The sequence below is a fragment of the Lonchura striata genome, chromosome 1 (genome assembly GCF_050655825.1).
Source record: "Lonchura striata isolate lonStrDom1 chromosome 1, ASM5065582v1, whole genome shotgun sequence".
Classification (NCBI taxonomy): Eukaryota; Metazoa; Chordata; class Aves; order Passeriformes; family Estrildidae; genus Lonchura; species Lonchura striata.
In genome coordinates, this window is record NC_140703.1 from 25,392,140 (window position 1) to 25,418,439 (window position 26,300).

The window sequence follows — 26,300 nt, forward strand, 5'->3', positions numbered from 1 at the left end:
AGATGAGATTTTTTAGAGGAAGTGACTGTGAACAATTGTCAGCTGGAGGGCAGCCCTGGTGAGCAAGGGGGAGCAATTCTATGAAGTTACATGTTTCAGACAGATCATGTGAAACCTCGCGTGATTAAGTATGTCCATTATATGGAAGCTACTCCATGTTGGAAAGCTTAACTTATATTCACTCAAAATTACAATAGGAAAATTTATGAGCATGTTTTTGGAGAGCAGCATTAGTTTGGCACATAGCCTGTAATGAATACATTGGGCAGAGTGCTCATATTAAGCTTTCATTTAGAGCCCAGATTTACAAATGTTTGAACTGAATTGCTGCTGAGGGTGTTATGTTCCTCCCTCCAGCTTTGAGGAAATAGTTCATAAAACATCCCAGGAAGAGAGGTGTGTTTGTGTTTCTCTAGCTTGTAACAAGTCAATTAAAGAAGTATTTATTTTGGTTAATTTCATCTATTTTGTGAATGTAGCAGCTTCAAAGACAGGCTGTGGATGAAAACAGCCCTCTTGGAGCTGAATCAAAAGCCATAAATATGTATAGGGAAAAAGATTTTCTGTATCGTGTAGAATCTTCCCACTAAGGTATGTTGAAATAGGACCTTAATCTCAGTAAGTCTGTTCTTGGAGTGATGCTGCAGGGATAGATCCAGTGATCTGGATTTAATTTGTTTTGCCAAATGAAGTCTTCATTTGGAGAAATGTAACTCCTGAATGCTTACAGCATGCAAGATAACTACATGTTGTAATTGAAAAAATATTTTGGCTTGGTGCTCCTTCTGGCTTTGCTTTTAGTTTTCCATAGGGAAAAATGGGTTGCAAAATCAGGATTTTAAATCATTGCTATAAGTTTCTGGTGATTTCGTATCATTTTGTAATGAAGGTAGAAATAGGCACCAGAATGTAGAATAATGCAGAGTCTTCTAAATATTCTATGAATATTTGGATATTTGGTTTTGGTTAAGAGCCCATCCCTACCTCCCTTGATAAGTGGACAACTTGTTTGGAGTTGTCTTTTTAATGCAACTCCCACTGAATGCCTAGGCTGGGTTTGGTACTTGCATAATTTGACTTTGAATTTCAGACAGAGGTATAAAAAAATGGCCATTTGGATCAGGTACTGCACTATTTTTAATGTAAGTTAACTCTTGCAGCACAGGACATTTAATTTATGTGATTTGTAGTGTGAATTAAAAGGGCTTTCATTTAAAGAGTTTACATGAAAACAAGATTACAGGAAAGTTTAAATGAACACCTGAAAGAAAATGCTCCAAGCGGGTTTTTCTGTCTACAGGAGGTGCCTGGTATATTTTCCTCTGCTTTTTCTTTAGGCAAGGAAAGTCAGGCAGCTGACCTTGATACAGTGATGCAATGAGTTCTTGTTTTCTAAAAGTAAGCTATAGGGCATTCCATTTTCTTCTATAAACCCTTCCATCCTGTGATTTTTTTTTTGTTTTTTTGAATTTCTCTGTCTACTGCTTTCAGCTGCGGAAGTGCTATCATCACTTGAGTGTTGGAGAGGATGGATAAATGTAATGATTCATAAATAATACAGCCAAGATAAAAACAGTCCACCCTGCTAGCCAGACAATGCCCCTGCCTCTGGATGGGTCCAGGGGTCAAGTGGACTGTTCCATCTCACCCCCCAAAAGATGTATGGTTCACCCCGCACCTGTATCCCTCCCCTAAAACATCAGTGCCTGTAACCCCATTGGCCTAAGCCTTATTCAGCCCACCTTGAAGCCCCCTGATAAGGGGTCTCCGAGGAGCCACATGTCCTCTTGGAACTTCCCCTCCTCTTGGAACTTACTTCCCCTCCTCTTGGAACTCCCCCTCTCCTAGAGCATCCTTTTGTCTCTCCCCTCCCCCATCCTCTCAAGCCTCGCCACGTGCTGCATCTGGCAGCTCGAGGCAGGACCTTTCTGCATCCCCAATAAACCTTGTACCACAAGAGCAGCCTTCAGAAATCTCTTGTTTCCATTCACCTAAACCGCCGTGCAGTGGCAGAGCTCGCTACAACTGAGAGCTCAGAAGCTCTCTGCAGGTAGCAGTCCTCTCAAAATCATTCTGTTAAATCCTTCCCCCAGTTAGCTCTAGTCAGCTGAGAAAGGTAAGTCAGGACTTGTACCCTGCACTAGTCAGACCCTGTGCTAGGGAGGGCAGCCTGCTACAGAAAGTGACCAGGCTTGTAAAGCTAAGGCCTTACGACCATTTGTCTGCTTTTCAGAAGGGCAAGTAATGCCTGACCCTTTGTTACTTATGTTTCTAAAGAAAGCATTTATTTTTTAAGTGGACTTGTTGCTTTAGCCAGTTTTGTTTTCATCCAGGGAAAAAAATTGAGGAAAATGCCAGAAGTCAAAATGCAGAGCATGCTCTGGCCACATTGAAGCTGTAGCTTCTCCCTGTTCCTCTGCTACTTCTGTGATGGCAATAGCCAGTACCAGTGCCCTGTTGTGTGCATATATATGTGATGTGCACCCACATCATGGGTTATAAAAAGAAATGTGACTGATCACATCTTCAACATCAGAAGTGACCAATGTGCCATTATAAAGGCTAACATGGTATCTGCACTTAAAGATATTCTGTCATCTTTCTGCTGCATCTTTAATGTTTCTGCTCCATCTTTAATGTTTAGAAATCTAACCCAAATGGCTGGAAATCATGACTATGTATGGTTGAAACCATGGCCATGCATTCAGTTCCTGCCACTGATTTCAGTAGGGTAGGGTGGTGCTCCAATGTCCAAAGACATCAATGAGAAGGGAGGAAAAAAAACTTTTCTGATAGTGTGGCAGAAATAGAGATGGTTTATCAGATTAAATTAATCTCAAATACTTTTATAAACATTTAATCCAAATCACATTTATAGGTAAGGGTATGAGAAGAAGAGGTAAAAGAAAATTTGAAATTTAGAGTAACAGTTTAATTAAAAGCATTATTATAGAGAGCTAGTTACAACTCATTGAAAATATACTTGAATGAGATTTCTTTTTCTAATGAAAATAATGCTTTTCAGATTTCTGTGTTTCAGACAGTGCTAACTCTGGTTGGTGTTTCCACTTAGCTCTCATTAACTTGGATTTAACAGTGAGGTGGGCAGGACCCAAGAGAACATGGACCCCAACTGAAAGAATAAATAGCCATGCAGTAAGCTATGTAGTTAAGAATTTTACATTGTATTATATTGGAACAAGTTCTGCCATAGCCATAAATATAATTTTCATTCATAAAGTCAGCTAATTACAATGGTAATGCACCGTAGAAGGGATGCTGTCTTTATAAACATGGTGTTTCAAAAAAAATTTATTACTATTGTTATTATTAAAGAGTGTGCCCCATGCTTCTTTCTTCAGTTTTTCTTTTCTGGGAGAGATCCGAAGTGTGGTTTTTTGTTTCTCTTTATAGGCATAATGAAATGTCACTTTCCAATAAATATACTTTTCTCCTTAGAAAAAGTAGTAAAAAGCACATTGTTGGACTGTTTGCTTCCTACCCTACTGTAGTGCCCATGGGCTGGGGCTGTGGGATTTTTTTTTGTTTGGTTTTAATACAAACAGCACCGGCAGATGGCCTTTGTTTTATAAAGGTTTAAAATTGTAAAGGCGTTTTTATTGTTTAAAGCTTCAATGGTACTGGTTTGAATTGCTTCACTGTAAAGGCTTCTGCATTTTTTTGAGAAGGCAAATGACCACAGTCCCTTGATTGAACAGTAGAAGAACAAGGCATGAATATCTAGGTGGCCTGGGAAGATTTTCTGCAACTGGCCACCTATTGCTTGATAGTTATTGGAAGACAGGCATGGGGGCAGCCAGAGGCTAAGTCACTGTGCTCAGTATGGATACCCATGGTGGTAACTTCCATGGTGACGGTAGTCATCTTGGTAGCCTTCCTGGTAGCCCTGGTGGTAGCTGTGGTAGCCATAGCCACCATACTCATCATCAGGGCACTGCATGCCCAGCGACTGCTGGATTGTCATTTCCTGGCGCCGGAGCTGCATGGAATCAATCAGGTCATACACAATCGCCATAGACCACATGGGAGAAGGATACCAGGATTTGACATTGCCATCTTTCCCCACTAGAAGCATGGAGAAATATTCCGGGCTAATTTGGAAATAATTCCGAATGTCTTTCACCAAATTAGCTGGGATGTCTTCTCGGTCTACAGTTGAGCTTCCTAGGAAGTGATCACATAAAATCAACATTAATGTTTTGTTTAGGCAATCATGATGGTTTCTAGGTAAAAAAAAATAGCAACAGGAGAGGCTATAGCCCAAGATTTGTCAATATAAGATTCTTGTAACTTGCAAGTTCAGATCAATTTTCTGGATCCAAAATGAAATTACTGTGAACTAAGGATGTATTTTTATCAGCTTTTTTAAGTTTTGTAAACTCATCCTTATTCTCTTGCCTGAAGCTACTATAGTGTGGTACATCTTTTGTCATCCCAAGTCAATTAATTTCTTTGATGTCTTTGTAGTTTGGGTCACCAGTTTATGTATTGCAGAAGGCGTATGTGGAAAACAGTGAAAGAAATTAAAAGAATTGAAGTGTGAGAGAAGTATTGCAGGACATAGAGTCTATAGAGCCTCACTCTTGAACTGTCATGATATGTGAGGTATGGAATGTGGTAGATGTAATTTCCTCTTCAATGTATATGTTCTAGGGTAAATCTGGTGAACTCTGGGCTTTTAAGTGTGAAGTCTGTGTTGGGTAAAAGTAGAAACTGTAAAACAGTAAGTAAACTAAGGTCAGTGGGCACATATATTCATAGTTAGCTTGGCAACATGACTTACACAGTGGCACCCTGCCTTACAGACTTGAGGTTCTCTGGAAGAGGTCAGCAAGCAGCTGGTTAAGGGTGGCTTGGCTGACAAATGCTATGTCAGAAGACGTCAAAGGAATTCTCAGAAGACTTCAAAAGGTCCTTTGATAGCATGGTTGAAGCAGAAGCAAGGTGGGTGTGAATGTCAGTGTCACTGCAGGGATGGATAGGGATTAAATATTCACCTTTTTCCCCACACAAGAAATAAGAGGACTTAAATAAAGGAATAGGTGCCAAATAAAAGGTACCTCTCTAGAAGTTCTCACAGTAGAACATGTGCTAGAAGTCAACATCAATTCAAGGGAAGATGAGACAAAGATCTGTTGATCTTAACAAACAGGAACTATAAATAATGAAGCCTCCAGTGAAAAACCAGTGAGGGCTGCAAGAGTGTTGATGGAAGAAGTCTGACATCAGCTTCCTCTGTTTATTTTTTCCTCATACATGGACTTAATGTTCCTGTGCTGTAGAAGGACTAGAATTCTTCCATGCAGAGAGCAGTTGGAGCACAGATGAGATAAATAAGCTGCTTTCTGTTTTTGTCCCTTCACTGATTGAAGCAGTTGTTTGGATTAGGTAGCAGCGGAAACCACAGCATTTGGCAATGGAACTCTTAAGGATCTGCCTGGAAGAGCCTGCTGGGATGCAAGTGGAATACTAAAGAGAGCTTATAAGAAAGATGGAGAAAGACTTTTTAACAGTGTCCAGAGACAGAACAAGGGCTATTAATTTTTCACAGAAACAGGGTAAATTTAAATTAGATATAAGGAAGAGGTGTTTTAGAATATGGGTGGTGTGACCCAGGAGCAGGTTGCCCATATGGATGCTCTGTCCCTGGAAGTGTTCAAAGATAGGTTAGATGGGGCTTTGAGCAACCTGATAAAGTGAAATATGTCCCAGCCCATGGCAGTGGTTTAGAACTAGATCATCTTTAAGAGATCCTATTTGCTCTAAGCCATTCTATGAATATTAATGAGGGATCCGTAAAGGAGAATCTGCTCATTGTGTGTTCTATTAGCCCTGCAAACTCTTGAGCATGTAAAAAGGCACAGACATCCCTGTCTTTGACAGCAAGGCTGCCAGGAGAGTGTTCTGAGGACTGTAAGTTTAAGCAGGAAATCAAAATCTGAGATGAACTTCAGATATTTGTGCTTATTTTTTTCCTGAAGAACCCATGAAATATCTAGCGCAGAAACATCAAGAAAGCTTTCTGTTTGTTTTTGTCTCATCTTATTTCTTAAAAGAAACAAAAGAGGAAAGCAGTCATAATCATTCCTCTAAAGAAATTACAGCAAAGAAGTACTCAGTGCTGTATAATGCCCTTCATGGGTAGTACTGAAGAAACTGGAAACAATCACTTACCATTAATTGGATACAGCTCTAAGACACCTCCAATGTCTTCTCCAGCTCCCAGCAATTTGAGGATAGTTATGTGGCGCAGACCTGTGTAGGAAATGAAGAAGGTTTTGGGTCAGACCAAATCTTTGTGCTTATCTTTGGGCAGATCTCAGTTTAATCAGCCAGGTCTGTGCTTGCTACATTAGGCCCCAGTCTCCACCAGCCCTTCAGGAGAATTACTGATTCTATTGAGTCCCTGCCAGTCACATCATCTGTCCCAAACATAAGGATAAGCTGATGTGTTGAGTAAATGTGATAGAGTTACGTACAGCTGTTCCAAGGACAACAGCATGGTGATGTGGTTCTGTAGCATAGAGATACAAGCATCAGAATCACCAGTAAATTGCAGAGGCAATTCTCCAACTCCAGAATATTCCTGTACTGTTTTCTTGACTAGTAAAGCTTTTACTTATCATGCACACAGCAAAAAATTCTTTAGAGGGAACGTAACCTATGCCAGTTAAACTCTGAATGACTGCAAGGAATAGCTTATGACAAATACTCATTTCTTCCATTTGTCCTACACAAAGGCTTGGACTGTTGCCTCTGCTTTGAAGAAAGACCTTAGGGACAGCAGAAACTCTTCATGTAACATGAGTCAGTACAATCGGCAAAATCTTTGATGTAACTGCTTTTATAACTTGGAGGTAAGGTGCTTGGATACGTACCACTTAGTTAAAACACCCATTGACAAAGGCTTTAGAAAGTCACTGGGTTATGTTTGAGCTGTCCCTACTAAAGGGTGGGAATACTCAACTGTTTTGACTACATTTTCAGAAAGCATTTTGCAGTGGCCCATGCCACAGTTTACTTTGGCACTTTCCAGATGAGGTGATGCTGATGCTCTGAATGCAAACCAGGTGATTATGAATAAACAATCATACTGTGCAGATCTCCCTTCTGGTGCAATTGAAATGCATTGAAATAGCAGCTATTGAAAGGGATCTGTTTCATTCTATTGAAGTAGTCTAGACCCTGTATGGTGTGTGCATTGCTAGGAACTTAAGGAATAATCTCTCTGCACTTCCTGACATGAAGACAGAGGAGTGCCTCTGGGTCTTGCCCTTAATTGTCTCCTGGAGAAGCCCTTCTCTCTCCCCTATGTAGGTGGACCTTAAATACCCAGTTATGGGTGTGGGAGGGCCTTTATTGGATTGAAATAGATTCCATTAATTTTTTTGCAGATTTTGGCAATGAAGCAGTAAGGAAAAGAAAAACCCTGATGCCTGGCCCAGTTCTCAGTTGGATTTTAAAGGATCTGCCCTTACCAAAGCATTTTCCTCATATTGTTAAGTTGTGCAGTACAAAAAAGCCCCAAAACAACTATTAATCTCCTGAAGTACAAGCCTGAAGAGAAGCTTTGGAGTGTTAGCATTTTCTGCTACATTAGTGTAAGTTTCAGAAATTATTCCAGGGAATGCTTTGTTTAGCTGCGTTAGCTGGCACTGTGCTGTGCTACCTGTTTAACACAATCTTCCTTTTGGATCTGGAGGAAAGTTTTCAGTTGTCAGACTCCTCAGACTGTCCAGGTTCAAACATGAGCAAAGGAACCATATGATGACATCACCAGGAAGGATATGGTTTGGGGGAACGAGAATATAATTCCTTCCTACTCACCAAAATTGCAGGCTTGTCCACTAAGAGCAGCAAGCTGCTGGGAATAAGCCCAATCTTCATCACTGGGAGCAGAGATCACCACCAGGCGCCTTCTCCATCGGAACCTGAAAAGAGAGTGTGGCCAGGCATGGTCGTGACACGGGACTCAAGTCCTCTCAGCATTTCTGTTTTCTGTAGGCTGATATATATCATATCTCTCACAACTTCTAAGTAGTAACTGGATGGGAAATCTTCCCAGTTCTGCCCATCACTGGGAGATGATAAACTTTTTTTGAATTTTACAGTTTGTTTTGAATTTTATAGCTCCAAAACTTTCAAAGAAACACCTGCAGTGCTGCTGCTTCACCAAACACTGTAAATTTATGATCTTTGCTCAAAGCCCTTCAGTAGTTACAGCAGTACTGAGAAGTGATATTCATGAGAGAAGGATTCCTGTGGAATTCCTACGAGGCATTTAGCTTTTACGTCATTCACCACTGCTGGAACTGCAGTTATTTTGAAGTCCAAGGGCTGTCTGAGAATTAGGGTGGATCTTCATTTCAGACATAACTCAAACTTCTGTGTAAATAATCACTGACCTCTTTTTTCTTTCCTGCACCACGTTTGCTCAAAATACCTTCAACATGGCTCTAAATCAGCTTGTTTGTAAGTGTGTGGTCGTGTCAGCCTGTGGCTGTATAGGGCATACATGGGGCAATAAGATAAATCTTGGAATTTTTCTTTAATAGGGACTGCACCATCTACCCAAGATTTTGCATAAGGATCTCCTTTATTTCCTGTCAAGTAAAGGCAATGCCATAAGGACGCTTGAAATTTTTAAAAATTCTGACCTCTAGAGGTTTTTAATACTCTCTCAACAACTTGTTTTTCTAAATGTAGGTACTTCTTCACTTAACCTAAATAAATCAGATTTGTAGGAATTTGCAAAGCTGCAGAGATATTTTTACAGCAGGAAATGATCTTTTAAATGGATGCAGATGTTACTCTGTTATAATAATAGCCTGCTTTTCTGCTGTACCATGTGAAGATCTCAAAATGAAGGCTAATGCAAAGGGTCAATTCTGCTTCACTTAAGAGAAACTGAAGATTAAGGTGGGACTTGCTCTAAATCAGAGAAGAAGTTGTTAAAAGAGCAGCGCATGCTGATGTCTTTGCTTGTTGATCAATACTGATGTCTTTTTACAATTAGAAAAGTAAATCCTTGAAAAACAAACCTCCTCAATTTTCATCTTTCTCAGGTGGAACAGCAAAGAAGCGTGTATGTGCATGTACAGTTAACTGAATAGGAATGAGAAGCATATGTGATGTGAAGAAAAGGAGGGGAATTTTGTGTTGTTATTCTGCAAATGGGGAACAAAATAATCTTTGTGCTATTTTGTATAGAAAAGCACATGATTACCTATTAACAGTGAGTCAGAATGTGGCCATTGGATCATATCTTGCCTAGGGAAAAACTGCAAGTCACTTTAAGATACTTTTACATTTCTTTCTGGTTTTTCAGAGGTTTTGTTTGTTTGTTTGTTTTTGTTTGTTTGTTTTTTTAAGTATCTCTTTGGGAGTTACACAGAGCTGAAAAGTGTTGAAAGCCATTCAAGCTGTTTTTGCCCCTGCCCAAGGAGCACTTGGTGTGCTTATCTGGGACTATATCTTACAAATTAATTCAGTTGGTCCATCACAGCTGTTAGTTTGCCAACAATGATGTACAGATTTCTGCTTTATTTCTGACATCAGAAGCCATGGGCCAATACTCCTGACAAGCCAGACCTTTCTCTTTGTGGATCCTTTCGTCCTCCTCTACCTTTTTTGCATTGTGTTCTGATGTGTGAGCCCAGAGAGCAGCAGAGCCAGTGTCTAGATCTTAGTGGACTCACCCCCAGATTTAAGGTTTTCCTCCTGCTACATGTGGCTTTTAAGCATTACTCAAGCTCTCATGGTCTCCTTTCACAGCAGGCAGATTTGTTAAGAACAATATTTGCCTTATTATAACTGAGCTCTGCAAGGAACACCAGGGAGATTATGCCGGGGTTCTTGTTCAACTGGGAACATGCTATTGGACAAAGCTGGAATTAATTTTACTGGGAACCTGACCAGTTAATGTGGCTAGAGAAGTCCACCCGATATTTAAAGCCTGATGCTTGTTTCACAGACAACAAATGCATTCTGTGCAGCAGCAGTTCTGTTTATAGATGCAACATTCTGCATTTTTTGTGCCCAGTTTTCTAATCTGTGTTTATTACTAGGGCTGTTTCCAAGCAAAGAAGGATTTGGGGCCTGTCCCTTTCCAGTATACAAGATCTTTCTTGTTCTGATCAGCTGTTTCCAAACTGTGGTTTTTCTTGGTGGTTTCAAGGATGAATCACTGGGACCTAAACAGGAGGTGGTGAGGTAGGTGGGGTGGATCTTGTTAAAGATTTTCTTTCTGTTGAAGTAGCCATTGAATTTTAAAATGTTTATGAACCAACAACCTATTCATTTACTTGTTGCTCCTTTCCTCCTCTTCATAATCCATGCTGCCTCACTTATTTTTAAAGCCTATTTTAAAGCTTATTTTTGAAGCTGATTTTTAATTTAATAGTGTATTCCCATGGATTCTCATAGTAGGTGAGGAGGATGAAGTTGTAACATAACAGGTAAGGTCTAGAATGATGGGGTAGTCCTAATTTCATGTCAGTTATCCTGTGATAATTGAGAGAAGGCTGTAGCTGCACAGCTCTCCTGTGGGTCTGAATGCCCACAGTCCAGATAAATTTATTGCCTGGAATTTAGGTCTCAGGATAGAATAATAACACAGCATGTAGAGATTACATAAACAAAAATGTCTTTCTGTAGAAGGTCTCCAACATTTTGCAAAAGACATCTGCAAGACCTTTAATAATATGACTAATACTGGCAAAGACAAACTGTTATCTCAAGCAGGATAAGAAGGAAGTTAGAGAGAATTAATTGCTGATTTGAACTACATGGAAGGGATTAGAATGGGATTAATGGGATTGGGATGGTTGATGATTAAAACACATAATCACTGTGCTTCATACATTCAAAACATTGAGCTAACATCTATGAATTAATCCTTATTTGCTCTTCTAATACAAATCAGTTTTATTATCTCCATGTCATGATGGGGAAACTGAGGCACCGAAAATCAGTGTCCAAGGAAGATTTAGTTCCTCAGGAAACATGCTTCCTGTCTTTCAGCATTCTATACAAGACTGCATTCAGCTCTGTCTGCATCTCTGTATTTGCTTAACATTGTAAATACTGAGAAATCTATATTTAAAAATCCCAGAAATAGTTACATGGGTATTTTCCCAATAATAATAATTAGTAGATAATTAGTAGAACTATCAGCAGATAAGAACAGAAAGTGATACCTGGATAAGAAGCTCTCAAGGGATTGCTTCTTATCTTCTTTGCAGACAATGCCCTCTTTTTTCTGTCTTTCCATGTCTTTAATTCGTGATTGGAAGGTGTCAATCAAATCAAACACAGACTTCATTGCTATGGGTACTTCATAATATTGCTGTTAAGAAAAAAAATAAGACAGGTGGGTATGAGGATACTTGTAAGAGCGGCCTTTCTGCATGTATCACGGCACTGTAAGATATTTAGTGATCAAAGTATTCTAATTTGCATGCAGGCAACAAGGCCTAAACCAGATCAGAAACAATGGAAAATATAATTGTTTTTGCAGTCAGACTGCCTTTTGGAAGTGGCATGTTTTCATTATTTGCCCGAAGTGATAAAGCCAGGACATTGCAGTTGTTATATTCTTTTGTAAGGCCATTCAACTAGAGAATTGTCCTTATGGAGTGTGCTGTCATCCCCTTGAGCAGCCAAACTGTGTTTTAGAATGCCAGGTACAACATTAGAACCCTCGCAGGTGAGGGGAACAGAACCTCATCATTCCAGCAGAAACACACAATTCCTGAGTTCCCCTGAGTTTGCTTGTCCTCCAGCAATAACCAGGTCCTGCATCAGTATCTTATGTGCCTCAGATGGAAGTGTGTAGTGTAATTTCCTAAATTTTTCAATTTTTTCACATGTTTTCACTGCATTTTCTTTCAAGAGAGCTGAGTTCAAAGAGTTGAAACCCTCACCTTGACCTTCATGTCAGTGTCTGTCAGCACCATGAAGAAATCATTGTAGGTCATCCCATACTCTTTCCTCAGCTCACTGATGAGCTGCTGGTCCACAAGATCTTCATCTTCTATCACTTTCATGGGCTTTTCATTATCTTAATGTGAGGCAAAGGAGAAATAAAAATAGTCATGGAATCACACAGCACTCTGCCTTTAATTTTGCCTCAAAAGAAAAGGGAGAATTCATTTCTCAGAAGCATATTCAATGTATTACAAACCATGTGTGTGAACTTTTCATTCATAAGACTTTTAACTGTCTAGTTTTCCAATCCAACACTCTTTGAAAATCAGTTGATCCTAAGGCTCATGCACTATTTATCATTTGTATGTTCTTTTGAGAAATCTTGCTTTTTCCTGGAAAGATCTTTGAGATTCTTTCAATATGCTCATACATGTATATGCATGTACTAATCATTTCACCAGCTCCTGAAATGTAGCCACTTCTGTAATTGAAAACAGAAATTTTCACAATATGCACCATGTGAAATGAAATGGCATAGGTGATTTGGGTCAGTAAAATATATCTAGAACAGCTTGAGGTAGGCCAGGACAGTAGAGTTAACCTTACCAGTCTTAAAAATTTACATGTAGTGGCTATAAGAAACCAGAAACAAGAAACCAGAAACGTGTCTTCAGTGCTGCAGTGCAGGCAGCATATCTATCTACATACCTCACTTTGGCACTCCTTCCTCCTGCTTGCTGATTCTAGCAGCCTGACAGGCAAAAACTTAGTTTTGAGTACAACTTGTACCTACTCAGTGGTCCACTCTAAGAAAACATTCTGAAACAATGAGTAAAAGACTTCTGAAGACAGAGATTTGAAGGCAAGCCTGTGGAGGTCCTGAGGTTCCTTAGATTCTGTGGAACCAAGTGGGCATTGCAGTCAAGTCCTGAAAGTCTCCATGTCATCATCACAGCCCTATACAACAGTGCTGAAACAAGCCTCCATATGCAATTGTAGGCCTGGAGAGCTAAGGACAGGCTGAACCACACACTAAATGAAATGTTACCTGGGCACCAGGAGCTCCCTGCAAACACTTCTTGCCTATGCCCTGTGACACCACTGTGAATGTTATATTAATCTCCTCACTTAGAAATCCCAGCCATGGCTTAAGTGACCTGCCTGAAGTCAGAGATACAGCAGGTCATCAAAATGTCAAATCCACAAGTACAATTTTTCAGTCCTTTGCTCCATAATTATCTGTCAGCAAATAGAGATGTGATTAATTGATCCAAGTGAAGCACACAGCAAGAAGAAAGATTTTAGTCATTATACAGCAAAGCATTTAAAATAGTTTTCTAAAAATACATGGCTTTTAAGGAGCATACTGATCTGATTCAAATTTTGCAGCAGGTCCATCCTGTGTATAGACTGAATAAAACTTCTGAATAAAAATTTTGGGGAAATGTCTGAATTAGAATCTGATCTTTACGTATCACACCTTGAAGCCACTGTTTACAAAAATAAGCCAAACCAGAAAATATTAAAATTTCATTATAATTATGATGCTATATATCTAATTTGAGTTTTCATTGTTACATGTACCTCAGTTCAAATTTTATAAAGAATTTACAAGCAATGCTATTAGCTTTTGATTGGGCAGATTGCTAGATGTGCTAATTAGTTATCCACTTCATAGATATATATAAATCCTACCTCAGGTGCTTGATGAGTGAGATTTATGTATTACTAATGACAAATAGGACCATTAAAACATAGACTAAAAGTTCATGTTTGAAAGCAAAGACTATCTCATTGGCCTAGATGGAAATAGAAAAATGCAGAAGTTGTTATTGTGAAATGTGATGGAAAACAGCTAAGGTACAGGAGTCCCTTAGACCAACTGACCTATGGCATCTTTCTGCTTGAAACTCTAGATATCAATATGAAGCTAGCCCTTTAGACTTTCCTTTTTAAGGGATTTTCTTTCAAAACTTAAAATGAAAAGAAGAATATTAAATTACAGAGTGATACACAAAATTCTGTATCAAGGAAAAAAATAATGCCACAATGGCTGACCTACCTTTCAAACTTGGAAATTATTTCTGTGGAGAAAAAAGAAATTAATCTAATTGCTTCTTTCCTTCCAAGTCTAGAAAGTCTGGTTTCCTTCCAAGCCACTACTTGTCCCTGACCCCTGCCTCATAAAGGACATCTGGGATCTGCATGAAGACCCACCAGAGCTGAGGCTATGCTGCTACGTGCAAAGACCTTGCTCTCTTTGCTTTTTCTCTGAAAGAATGAAGAAACATTTCTCCACATAACTTTGGTAGCTAGACAGGCTGGGAAGATGATTTATCTTTACAAATAATTCCAACAAGGTTACAAAGAAGGCCAGGAGGTTGTTTTAGCAGTGCAGTGGCCTAATAGATTAGGTGCTTGCTTTGATTATAGGATGGGTAGCCAGGGGCTGATATTTAGTTGATTAAAGCACTGTTTCTCATGGGGAAAAGAGATCACATTTGTTAACTTGGGCTGAAGAGAAGACCTCTGCAGTGACACTCAGCTTTTGGGTCATTCCAGTGGGAAAGTGGGAAATCTTCTCTGGTATCACTGTGAGCTAATCTTGACCAGTGTCACTGAGCTCTTTCACTGACCACTTCTAAATGTGTTTGAAATTTCTGTTGTTGTCTTTTGTATTTCAGTCCCAAGATGCAGCACTCCAAGTAGACCTCATCATGCTGGGTACTCAAGCTTCTCACTACAGAAACATACTGTGGACAAAATGTTTCTTAGGAGCTTTTGCTGCCTCTGATGCTCACAGAGAGTGAGCCTTGAAGAGGCCATACAAACAGGAAGGGTGGAGGAGAAGGGGAGGTAGAACAGAAAGATATTTGTATTTTTTGTTTGTATTGTGCGTATTGTTGTAAAGCTCAGGATTTGGTGTTTTGGGCAAAGTTGTAAGGTGAACTTCATGTAAGGTTTAACCTATACCCTTCTAAATCTGTTTTTCTTCAACAATTTAATTCCTTATACGGGAACTCAGCTGTTATAGGCACTTATGTGGTTTGGAGAAAGTTTGGATGTAGGTTAAGTTTGGAACAGGCTGAAAGACTATGGTCTATGTCACAGTGAATATCTGAATATTAGCCAGACTAGAGCTAAATATAATCCAAAACAGTCCACTGACAGGCAGATGGATCTAAGTACACAAAAAGTGACCTTGAGTAACCTTGGCCTGATGTGGAAAATCCTGCGCTGCTCCAGATTTGTCAAGGAGGTGCACAACTAGACAGTCTGGCAGGATTTGTGACTCACTGTCACTCAGAGACACAAGGCTAGATCCTGTCCCTCTGAGAGTAGCAGAGGCACAGCTGGAAGCCAGACAAAAATCTGTCATCCTCAGGCCATTTATATGCCAGACCTGAAACACACTGCAGCTGGTCAGCTCCTGAGCTTTCTGTTCCATCACACATCTTTTCCCAAGATTTGGTAAAACCAGATGAACTGTGAAGGGAAAGATGTGGTGGACTTGTAAGCAAAATTAGAAACTTTTATTCTATTTGCAGTATAGAACTGTAGAAAATTTGTACTTCCTTGGTTTCATGAAGCACAGCACTCATAGTGGTGTTAACCTTTAGATTCGGACAGAAATGAGATAATTCAGTGATTCAAGAGATACCTAAGCTTAAGTGCTTTGCTGGACTGCAACCTGAAATCTTTGTCCAGCCACTATTGTTGCAAAAGGACAGGTTTTCACTGGCTTTGGTGGGTGCTTCCCCAGGACCTGAACACTGACACAGTTGGTTCAAACCTACCTAAGAGAGATGGATGCCCAGTGTCACCTGTCTACATGGAAAATCTGAATGTGAAGAAGGTGGCACTACATATGTCTACATGAGCTACTTTTCAGGTCCTGCATAGTCTTAGATTTTGACCCAAGCTGGGGTGATTTTTTCCATTGCCATTTGTATTGTGCCCATGAGATAGAAAGAAAGTATTAAAAGAAAATGAACCTAGCTGGAAGTGGTCAATTTTCATGCTGCTGTTGTTCATGGTGCCAAAAATTGTGATGACTGAGATCTTCCTGGTTGCCATCTTGCAGAAGCTCTCCAGATACTCGTCTCGCTGCTGTATGTACATGGTGTTGTCCGCCTTGGGGGTTGTGATCAGCTGGTTGGTGGCAGAGACAAAAGAGTTTGTTTAGTATATGGAATGAAGCAGGTGATTATTTTACTGAAGGAGAACTTGTGGCTGTCTGCAGAGTGGGCTCTCTTTCCTATAAAGCTGTTATTTATTTCTGTTTGGAGTGTACCTTCATGCCCACCCTGACTCAGACTTTCAGCCAGCTAGAAGAAAACCTTTGGACGCAGGTACAGCTGGTTGCACCAGCTCCTCTGTTGCTTCTACCCCAATGCTGGTAGAAGAAATATCACGATATTTTGCAGAAAGCCACATATTCTCCTTTTATCCCTTGGCCTGCCAGGCCCACCAGGTCTCCCTCACAGCCTTCAGTGGTGGTCTGACTCATTCACAGGGCAGCTGCTCTGCCCTCATCCTGTGGTCCAGGCAGGGCTCCTGTGCCTGTTTTGACTGCCAAGGGATGAGTACAGCTAGGGCTACATGAGTACTTATGTAACTGATGGCCATCTAGGAAAACCTTGAGGAGTTGTTAAGGCCACTGTGACCTCATCTGAAAATAAGTGATTTTGCTTTTCTTTGTTCTAAGCCACTTTGATGTCTTATGGGACTTGTACTTGCACGAAGGCACAGCTGTGGGCAAAAAGGAAGAGGAACAATTACAACAACAAAGATATAAAAAGCTCTACATTCTACAGTGGTTACTTCAAAGCCTTCTAAGGATTGCAAAGATTTAATTTTTAAAAAATTTAGAGCATATGACCCAGATCATTCATCAGTGATTGAGGTGAAAATATTCCAGGGAATGGGTGTGCATAACAACATTCAATGATTCGGTGCAGCAGAAAATGCCTGGGAATGCTGCAGCTCTAGCAATGTAATCACTCTAACTGGCAGCAGTGAACTGCAATCAAGCCCCTGCCACTGATCCCCCAAATACAAAGAGAGGTGGAATATAGACTCAAGTTTTATGATTTAAGGTCACAAATAATCACCAAAATCCTTAAATTACAAATGTATGTTTTAATCTGAAACAGGAGTAATAATTTTCTTGCTTCCTTCTGGAGTTTGTGGAGCCTGAAGGCTAATTTTTACTGTACACTCTTTATAAATCCAGTTCATCAATGTAAAAAGGTTTCTAGGCTTATAAAATTTGCCTCTCATTTATGCAAAGGCCCCTGGCTTGACTACAGCTTTAGGACATGAAGGTGAATGAGAGTGACAGACAGAAAGAGGATTTGGTTTCAGGGCTACAGCATGTAACACATTGCTTTTAAAATGCATATAAAAAAGATTCAAATAAAAAAGAAAAGGATTATGAGAAGGGCTTAAGGACTGAGATGAAAAATAGACCATTAGTTTGTATTGTCTCCTCCTAGTTTTGGAGGTCATAAGCTGAATGCAGAGTCAAGCCTGAATCTGATCTGCTTCATCAAATCTTGTAAAACAAAGCAAATTTCCAATCAAAGCTTTGTTCCAGGTCTGTTTTAACACAGGCTGTATGTGCACTGTCTCTATCAGTGTTTGCAGCACAGAATCACAGGATGGTTTGGCTGAGAAGGGACCTTCAACATCATCTTGTTCCAACCCTTTTGCCAGGGGCAGGGACACCTTCCACTAGACCAGGTTGTTCAAAGTCCCATCCAGCCTGGCCTTGGACACTTACAGGGATACAGCACCCACAATTATCACTCTCCCTCTTTTTTATAAGCTCTCTTTAGGTACTGGAAGGCTCCTATAAGGTATCCCTGGAGCCTTTTCTTCTCCAGGGTGAGCAACCCCAACTCTTTCACCCTGTTTCCAAAGGAGAGGTGCTCCAGTCCTCTGGTTATCTTCCTGTTTCTCGTTTGCATGCATGCATGCTTGTGTGTGTGCATATGTGCATGTGGAGTGTTACAAATAAACTGTCAGCTGGCATTTCATCACCACAGAGAAATAAACAAAAAATCCAAACTCACAAGGCCAAAATTTCTAAACATTTGTAAGACTGCAACAAAAGCTCCACTATAGAGAGGTGAGGCTATTGGATTCAAAACCCATGTTTTTTTTCAGTTTCTGCACCTGAGACCTGTATTTGTCATTAATTGAACTTAACCCATAATAGACTTCAAAATTCCAGATGTTTGAAATTCACACTGAAATCTGAAATTGTTAATGATGTAGAGCTTAAAGACCCATGTCCTTCTAAAAAGATGTTTGGAAAAGGACTGAAACAATGTCCTTGGAAGCCAGTCTGAAAGACAAAAGTACAGCAAAGCAGTGGGGAACAACCTGGGTAGAGCTGCTTCTGCAGCAATGTGGGCTATTTCTCTAGAGAGGGAGTCTAAAGACTCATGAATGACAGAGTTAATTGTAAGGATTGTTCCCTTAAGGGAACTGAATAGTTTGATTGGAAGGAATGCAAATAGGCACATGTGTGGATTCAAAGAAGCTTGAGAAGTTCTTTATTTTCCACATGTGCTGTGCATGGCAATGAGAAAACAGAGTTCAGCCACTGCTTTTACTAATCACCAAACCAAATCTATTCTTAAGGGAGCTTCAGAGTAAGCAAATTGAGGATGTTATTAGATTCTGGAAAAGTGGGTGCAGCATGGCATAATCATTTTTCTTCAGTGACTTCGGGCCTTATAACCTGAGATTGTGCAATCTCTTTTCTCAGAGATCCAGCTGTGAGGTGGCCCAGTATCAGAAGGTTCAAATTTCAGTTAATCCTTTAAGTTGCCAGGATTGTGGTGGTGTTATGAATTAGCAGCCTGACATCTGTGAGCTTTACTTTTGGCTCTTTTATTTTCAAGATTGCTTATATTTGTCCTGATGCTACATACATTCGTGGAAAACACAATTTCAAGAATCCCAACTTCTACATAGTTTGTTTCCCTGAGCTTTTGTTTTGGCTAAATATTAGTTAACAAGTAACTGATAGGCATTATTTGCAAAATTCAGTCAAGTTCCATTTTTTCCAAATAGATGGCTTTTTTCCACTTCTAGTGCTAGTTCTGCATATTCCCTACACCTTGAAGAATGGAGATGGGGAGAAGAAAGTTGCCTTGTTTTCAGGCCCATGAATCATCAGCAGAATGATTTATTACATTTCAATGGTTGAAATCTTAACTTGGCATCTTAGCTTGGCACCTTAGCTATTTGTACTGGAATATGGAGCAAGAAAGTCAAAGGCATTTGTGACAATGACTATTGGACAATAACTGAAACAGACCAGCTTGCAGTAGGATAACTGCAAGAAACCAGCTCCCACAATAATATTTTTAAAGAACTGTTTTCCAAAGTGTACCCTTCAGGATATGTGTCATCTGCCAGAAAAAACATTTGTTCTACAACTAAAACTGTTTCCTGTCCCAGGTGAAGTGGTTTTTATAAGTAGTTGGGGAAACATACAGTGCTATAAAACCTGGGGACAAGTAACTCCAGACCATGTTGAAGTTCTCAGGCTTGAAAACTTACTGGAATGTTACAGTTTAATGCAAGCAGCAGGAGAAAAACCCAAACTGAAATAAAGTTTGTGCAGGATCTCTGAAGATGACTAGGAGATCTGAATGCCAAATTCCCATCAAATCTTAATCCCAAATTCCCCATCCCTCAGGGCACCTGATCACAAGACTTTGTGCATATCCTCAGTCAGATGTGCACTAGTATTGCCAATCCATCTGGCTTGCTTCCAGCTTTAGGACACCAGCACCAATATGAAGCAGGTGTATCAGCTGGCAGGACAGGCAGACCACTGAAACATGGTAACTTTGGCAAGTGCCCCAAGGTGACAAATGGATGTAATCCACACTGGAACCTCATTTTATTGATCATAATGATACAAATCCTGACACCTACATATCCACTGGAAGCAAGATAATCTGATGGCTCTATGGTGGCTCATGGAAGTGGCAGGGAACAGGTTTTATCCTAATCTCTGGATGACTGATTCTTATACTGCACGTAAAATTTCCAATATGAGGCTGTGAAACCTGTTGAAAACAGTCATTTAGGTCTAAAAATTTTACCTCTTAAGACAAAAGCACCAGAAAAAAGTACTAGAAACCCTCTATAAAGTTATAGTCCCACATACTCCCACTATGAGGGAGATAAGACTTTATATAGGTAATAAAATTCAGATGTATGAATTACTTACAATGAGTCTCCTCTTGCCTTCAAAATATTCCAGGAGGTTAGTTGCTGATTTCCTGGGAGGCTGTAGGAAAGTCTTCTTGTTGGACTTGGGAAAATCCTCATTCTCAGTCCTGCTTCCCTTTTTCTTCTTACTGCGGTCTTTGTCCTGCTTGCTTTTTTTTTCAGCTTTGACCTTCTTGGATTGCTTCTCACTCTTCTGCTGCTTGTCAGGTCTGTCCTTCTTCTTCTTCTTCTCAGGTTTATCCATTCGGTCATGCTTCTTTGATTCCTTTCCTTTCTTTGGGGGAATATTTCCCGCTGCAAACTGTTCCTCTAAATAGGAACTAGCAGGCTTGCTCGGGTCATATTTATCTTCATACTCATTACTGAGTATCTTTTCTTGGGTCTTCTTTTTTGGTGGTTTAGTCTTAGTTTGTTTGTGTTGCCCAGGTGTGACATTCAGGTCCCTGTGGTTAAAGTCCTTTCTGTCAGTTCTGTTATCTTTAAATCTACCCACATTTGCCTTTGTATAGTGCACGGAGGGAGCTGTTGGGAGTTCTGTGAAACTGTCATAGCGGGCAGCCTTGCTTGGTTTCCGTGTGGCTGCCAGTTGTTTCTCTTGGTGGCCGCGCTGCCGGTCCCTGCGGTTTGTTTTCCACACAGGAGAGTAGAAGTCCTCAGAGGTTGTGACTCGTGGCATGGTGGCATCAGGGTCTACTGGCAGCCTGTGGTACTCTGTGGTGGAATGTGGCTTCGTGGTCCAGGTCCGCTGTGTGCTGGGGAGGGGTGTAGTTGTTGTTGTAGACTGGCTGGCTGTTGTCACTGCATGGGTAGTGGCACGAGTAGTCATGGTGGTGGGAGGGATGGTGGAGGTCCTTACTGTAGGCAGAGGAGTGGCCACTGTGGTTGTCATTGGTTTCCTCACTGCTTTGGTCCTTGTTGGCTGATTATTGTTCTTCCTTGGATCCTCCTTCCTTGCTGACACCTGGACATGTTCACTGCCAGGGGTAGGCTGCAGGGTGCCCCCATTATTGCCTTCCTCCACCACTTGCCCCTCCACCCCAGCTGCTTTGCACGTCTGGATGAAACCTTTCTGCCTCACCTTTTCAATTTTTCGGATGGGGTTCTGATCGATGACTTCGTACATGGCCTCTAGCCTCACTGGATAAGGATACCGCTCCTCTACTTGCAGGGTTTTCTTCAACAGTACCATCCCAAATTTCCCTTTCTCCAGTTTCAGAAAGCTCATGATCTTAGGGATAAGGGTAGGATCTAGTGGCTGTTCCAGGATTTTTCCTTCATTGGTTATCCTTCTAACTTTTCCCCCTTCTTCCCCCTCTTCATGGAACAACACAATCTGCTGGATGTGCCTCTCAGCCAATTCACAGTAAACATCATTTTTCAGCAGGCTCATCATGAGCCGGTAGTAGCCCTCAGAGGCATGGGGGGCAGAAATGACCCACACCCGATTTTTCCCAGCAAAGCTGGCCAGGATATTGGGAGAACTTGACCCTGAAGGAAAACGCATCCCTCGTGACTGGGTTGCAGAGGATATCCCTTCGTCCTTAATCATCTCGGACTTGGGGTATTTGGCTGCAGCTGTGAGTCTCTGTACCAATCTCATTCTGGTCCCTGTGCCCCTGGCCTGGGAACCTGCTTCCCCTTGCAGGAGATTGGCAGGTGTTTTTGGAGCTGCTGAAGAATCCCTCTTGGTTACAGGGTGTCGAGGATTTGGGCTTGAATTCCTCAGGGATGCTCCAGACCTTCTCAGGAGGTTGCTTGCAGCTCTGTAAGCCAGGGGCACTTTACTAACTCCATGGCTCCCCCTTTCCACTAGCCTCTGTGTCTTCTCAGAGCCACACACTAACCATGCTGCCCACAGCAGGGCTAAGCTGAGAGCTGGCCTCCAGTTCATTGTGCAATCTGTGCTGCGGAGGAGAGGAGAAAAATTAGATGTTAACAGTATGATGATATCTTGCACAAGTGATTAAAAATGCAAAGCGCAGACTGGCAATTTAGTGTGATTTATAAGTGCTTGATTACACCTCGGTCCTGCCCTAGTGGCTTTCTAAGTTTTGCAGTTATTTTTGGAAAAAAACCAGAATGGATCACTTTATGAAAAAATGAGATCATCCTTCTGTAACACAATACTGTCTATCTAAAATGACACCATGATCTGCATCCTTCTCTCCCTCTCACTCTCCCCGTTTCTCTCACACTCACTACACACACATGCGAAGACACACAGAGAAATGTTCCATACAGAGAAGCAGAAAGACAAAAATTTGACTTGAAACTTACCCTCTCAGGGACGTTTCCCTGCCAGAGACAAGTTCTCACGTCTTTTTCCTTTAAAAGGAGACCAGTGCCATACAGCTTTACTGTTGTTCAGTGATTTATCTTTAAGCACCCTACAGGTTTCAGGGCCTGTTATGTGTCTTTTAACTTTCTTCTTCACCTTCTTGACAGGTGGGATGAGGTTAGCGGAAATTTCCTTTGTGATCTCTGCTTCTCCATTTACCTGCAGGTCTGGATTTTTGCTGTACTGGTTACCCACACAGGCAGGGATTCCTTTTAAGAAAAGAGAACTTCTGGTTGCTCCAAGTCCCTCTCTTGTAAACCTCCCAAACCTTCTCAGTCCTTGCTTCCTCAGTCCTGTTTGGCTCCTTTGTTTCCAGAGAGGAAAGCACCGTACTAATATATTTTCCAGGCTGAAGAAAAACACAGGAATGTGATGCTGGAGAAAAAAAAAAAAAAAAAAAAAAATAGTCGCTTCCCTTTCCCCTTTCTCCACACTTTGACAAAAGCCGATTGTAAAACACTCGTCTTTTTTTCTTCTTGGCTGGCCGCGGTCCCAGAAATTTCACGGCAACCCCAGCCCTGCTCCGAACCAGCCTCAGACAACGGTGGCCACTGGAAATGGGGGAAACTTCTCTCAGGATTTAACAGCTCAGCAGAACCCGCCTCCTCCCCACTCTGCCACAGAGAGGGAGGAGGAGGAAGGCTCTTGGGGGCTGAAACACTGCACAGCATCACAGAGCACTTCAGAGAGGATGCCTCCAGCCTTAACTCTTTCCTGCACGCATCCGAGCTCTCTGCTGTTCTCTGATCTCAGCTTTTTCTTTCCTCCCACCAAATGGACCCTGTCTGTATAAAAAAGTGTGGTTTTCCATCAGTCTCAATAACAGCTCTGCTGTTTAAGAATTACTATTTAAAACCTCATTGTTTCTGCATTGTCTTTCCCCTTTTCTTTTTTTTTTATTGTTTTTTTTGAGAGTTCCTCAATAAAATAATTTTTTTTTTTCACTTTCCAGCCAGTTACTCTTTCAGATCCTCATGTATGTCAGTATATTCTTTCCTCAAACATCACATGGGCATGACTGTTTGTTAATTTGTAGTTTTTAAAGAGACCAGGTTGTTTACTATTGTATTAAAATTAGAGTCGTACCTATTTCTCATATGAATGTTCACCACCAGTGGGGAAAAAAGAGAGAAAGGGTACAAAAATACCTACAGAGACAAGGGTAAAGGCAGAGTCATGTCCTTTGCTCTCCCTTCACGGTATAAATAATGCCATTTCTATTGAGCTGACGTAAGCTGGCACAGCCTTGCTGGCAACACCTGGTCTTTAGCTGATTTACACTGGCTTCAGTGTGCTGAGCATCCTCAGTGTAAAACACCACTTAATTGTAGTTGATGGGCAATACCTAAAAATATCCAAGACTTTAATACTACTTTAACTGTTTTCCAAGATTTTGCTTCTTGACAGGGATGCTGTTACATGTCTGTGATAACACACTAGATTTAATCTCAGTTATATTGTCTGGAGGTGAAGGTGCACCTTCTACTTTCTTTGAAATTAATGTTTCAAAGGAAAAAACCTTCCCTTTCTTTCTATCTTATTTTCTTAGTTTTTATTTAAGGTTTCAAGTGCACTTCTAAACATTAGTAATGCTTTTGGTAATATGCATTCAGTCTGTGTTTTGTGGCCAGTTGTTTGGCCTAGAGGTAGGAGAAAATGCTGAATGCCTGTGCTCATGTTAACACGAGGGCAAAAATGCTCAGCCTTTTCCAAAATATCACATCTTACATTCACTGGGACTGTACCTCACAAGAATCACAAAACTGGAGTTCTGTGGAGTAAGGGTGGGTAACATTTTCCACTTAAATTAGTGTCAAGTCTGCTGGTTTATTTATCATGACAAGGAAAAAATGTCATTAAAAATTACCTTGCTTCATGATGATATTTTGAACAGACTGTAAATAAAAATGAGGTTGTCATTTCAGTGTTTCATCTAGTTTCATTACAAAGATTTTAAAAAGAAGTGACCCTCCAGTGCTGAAGCCAAGCATTTGATTTGGGGTAAATCAATTAAAAAATTTAAGCTTCCTCAGTTTGCTTGGTTTGGTAATAATTTGAAACCACACAGAGACAAAACATCACTCATCTACACAAGTCAAATGATGCCAAGGAAAATACATTCAGTACATGGCTGCAGAGGAAAGAAACAGATTTCAACATTAGCTTTGCTGTCTGTCCTGTCCACTTATAGATATGCTGAAGAACTTCTGTGAGAACTTTCCTTTGCTTTCCCAACCTGATTGAAGAAGTAGCATGCTACAAAATCTGCCTTAAGTGTACCAAAAGGTGGCAGATCAGTGAAGATGATGGGTTGTAGGCAGGTGTAGGGAGGATCTAGCTCACAAGCAAACATGCAGCCATGGGGATATTCTCAAGACTGATGTTTGATAGTACCTTTGTCCAAGGCAAGGAATAAACTTGAAATGACTGCTGGAAATATTTGACATCAAAATTTCTTAGAAAGCAAATAATTTATACAGGCCAATAGGGGACTCCTAGTAAAGTGAACACATATATTAGAGGGCCAGTGAAAAGTTTTACAGCAAGAAGAAAAAATAAAAACATAAAACATTCACAAGATCCAGTCAACATACTTGAAGGGAGCTATTCAGTAAGAGACTTGAAGCTCACTGTATACAAGCCCCTGGAAATAGGCTTTTGGTGTGATAGTGCAGCAAGGAGACAGCCTGCCAGCAGCCCAATGAAAGTTGGAAAGTTATATGTTGTGTCAATAATGTGATTTATGCTGTACACATCAGGCTTTTCAAAAGGATTTCGAAGGGTTCAAAAAGTAGTGTGATAGCTGGATATAATCCTTCTGAAAGGGAGGTGGGGAATTAACTATGTGGAAGGCACAGCCACGCATTGTTCATTATTTTCTCATGCATACTCAGGAAAGAGACATCTGCAAATAAATTGCTTTTTAATCCAGCAGAGGAAGGCAGAAGGATAACCAATGATTAGGAATTAAATCTTGATAAATGCAGACTTGAAGTAATTGCAATTACTTGAAATTTTTACTGAGTATCTTAGTAAACTCTGGGATAATTTGGTCAAGAATGTAGCTGTTTTCTCTGGCTTAGTCTTCAAATCAAGGCTTTAAGAGACCTTCTTGGCTGAACTGGAAGTAATCAGAAAAGGATGATCAATTCCCCTGGATACCTTTACATGGAAAATCTGAGATCAAAATAACATCCACCCCTGAAAAGTGCAGCTCACTGGAGGCTTATGGAATTGAATTCCATAGCCCACTGAACTGAAATGAGCAGTTTGAGAAAGGTGGAATGCAATTCAAAAAACCTGTATCCCTTAGAGTGCTTTTAATAAGGAACTGAAAGTTAATGTTATGTCCATAAAGGGAAATTATGTATCTGTTTAAGGATGACAGCACTGCAAGTTTTTCTATACTCTGCTTTAGGTATCAGACTTAAATATATCAAATGTATCAAGAGGTATGCACACAATTTCAGTGTACACTATTTCAGCTGCTAAATAATTAATGGGAATGTCAATTGCCCCTTAAACTAGGATTCCTTCTCAGTCCTTCAAAACCTGGAGAAATAAGGCAGCAGCAAGAAAAAGACAGCCAGAGGGGCAATTGAGATCTTTCCTCTAAGTAGACTTCAAGGCAGTTCTCCAGAGAGGGTAGGAGGAACTACTGCCGAGGAAGGTGAAAGGAAACAAGGGGCTTAGGAAACCTTGCATTGTGTGCTTTGGACAGTGCTGGGAAGCTGGGAGACAGATAAGCAGGTGT

General features: G+C 40.6%; 1 protein-coding gene across 3 annotated transcripts in view; it reads right to left on the reverse strand.

The window, feature by feature from the left end:
• Nucleotides 1–23,152, reverse strand: part of CCDC80 (coiled-coil domain containing 80) — a 31,168-nt gene extending 8,016 nt beyond the window's left edge. Inside the window, exons 1-8 of one of the 3 annotated variants that reach the window (XM_021548887.3) lie at nt 22,486–23,152; nt 20,207–22,107; nt 15,945–16,101; nt 11,946–12,082; nt 11,220–11,368; nt 7,849–7,952; nt 6,196–6,276; nt 1,120–4,185 (exon numbers count right to left, since the gene is read on the reverse strand). In XM_021548887.3, the coding sequence (XP_021404562.2) occupies nt 3,839–4,185; nt 6,196–6,276; nt 7,849–7,952; nt 11,220–11,368; nt 11,946–12,082; nt 15,945–16,101; nt 20,207–22,099 (2,868 nt within the window). In that variant the 5' untranslated portion in view covers nt 22,100–22,107; nt 22,486–23,152 and the 3' untranslated portion in view covers nt 1,120–3,838. Of the gene's footprint in view, nt 1–1,119; nt 4,186–6,195; nt 6,277–7,848; nt 7,953–11,219; nt 11,369–11,945; nt 12,083–15,944; nt 16,102–20,206; nt 22,113–22,485 lie in introns of those variants that run through there. The other 2 variants (XM_021548886.3, XM_085571989.1) reach the window with 2 other exon arrangements.
• Between the last annotated feature and the right edge of the window lie 3,148 nt (nt 23,153–26,300).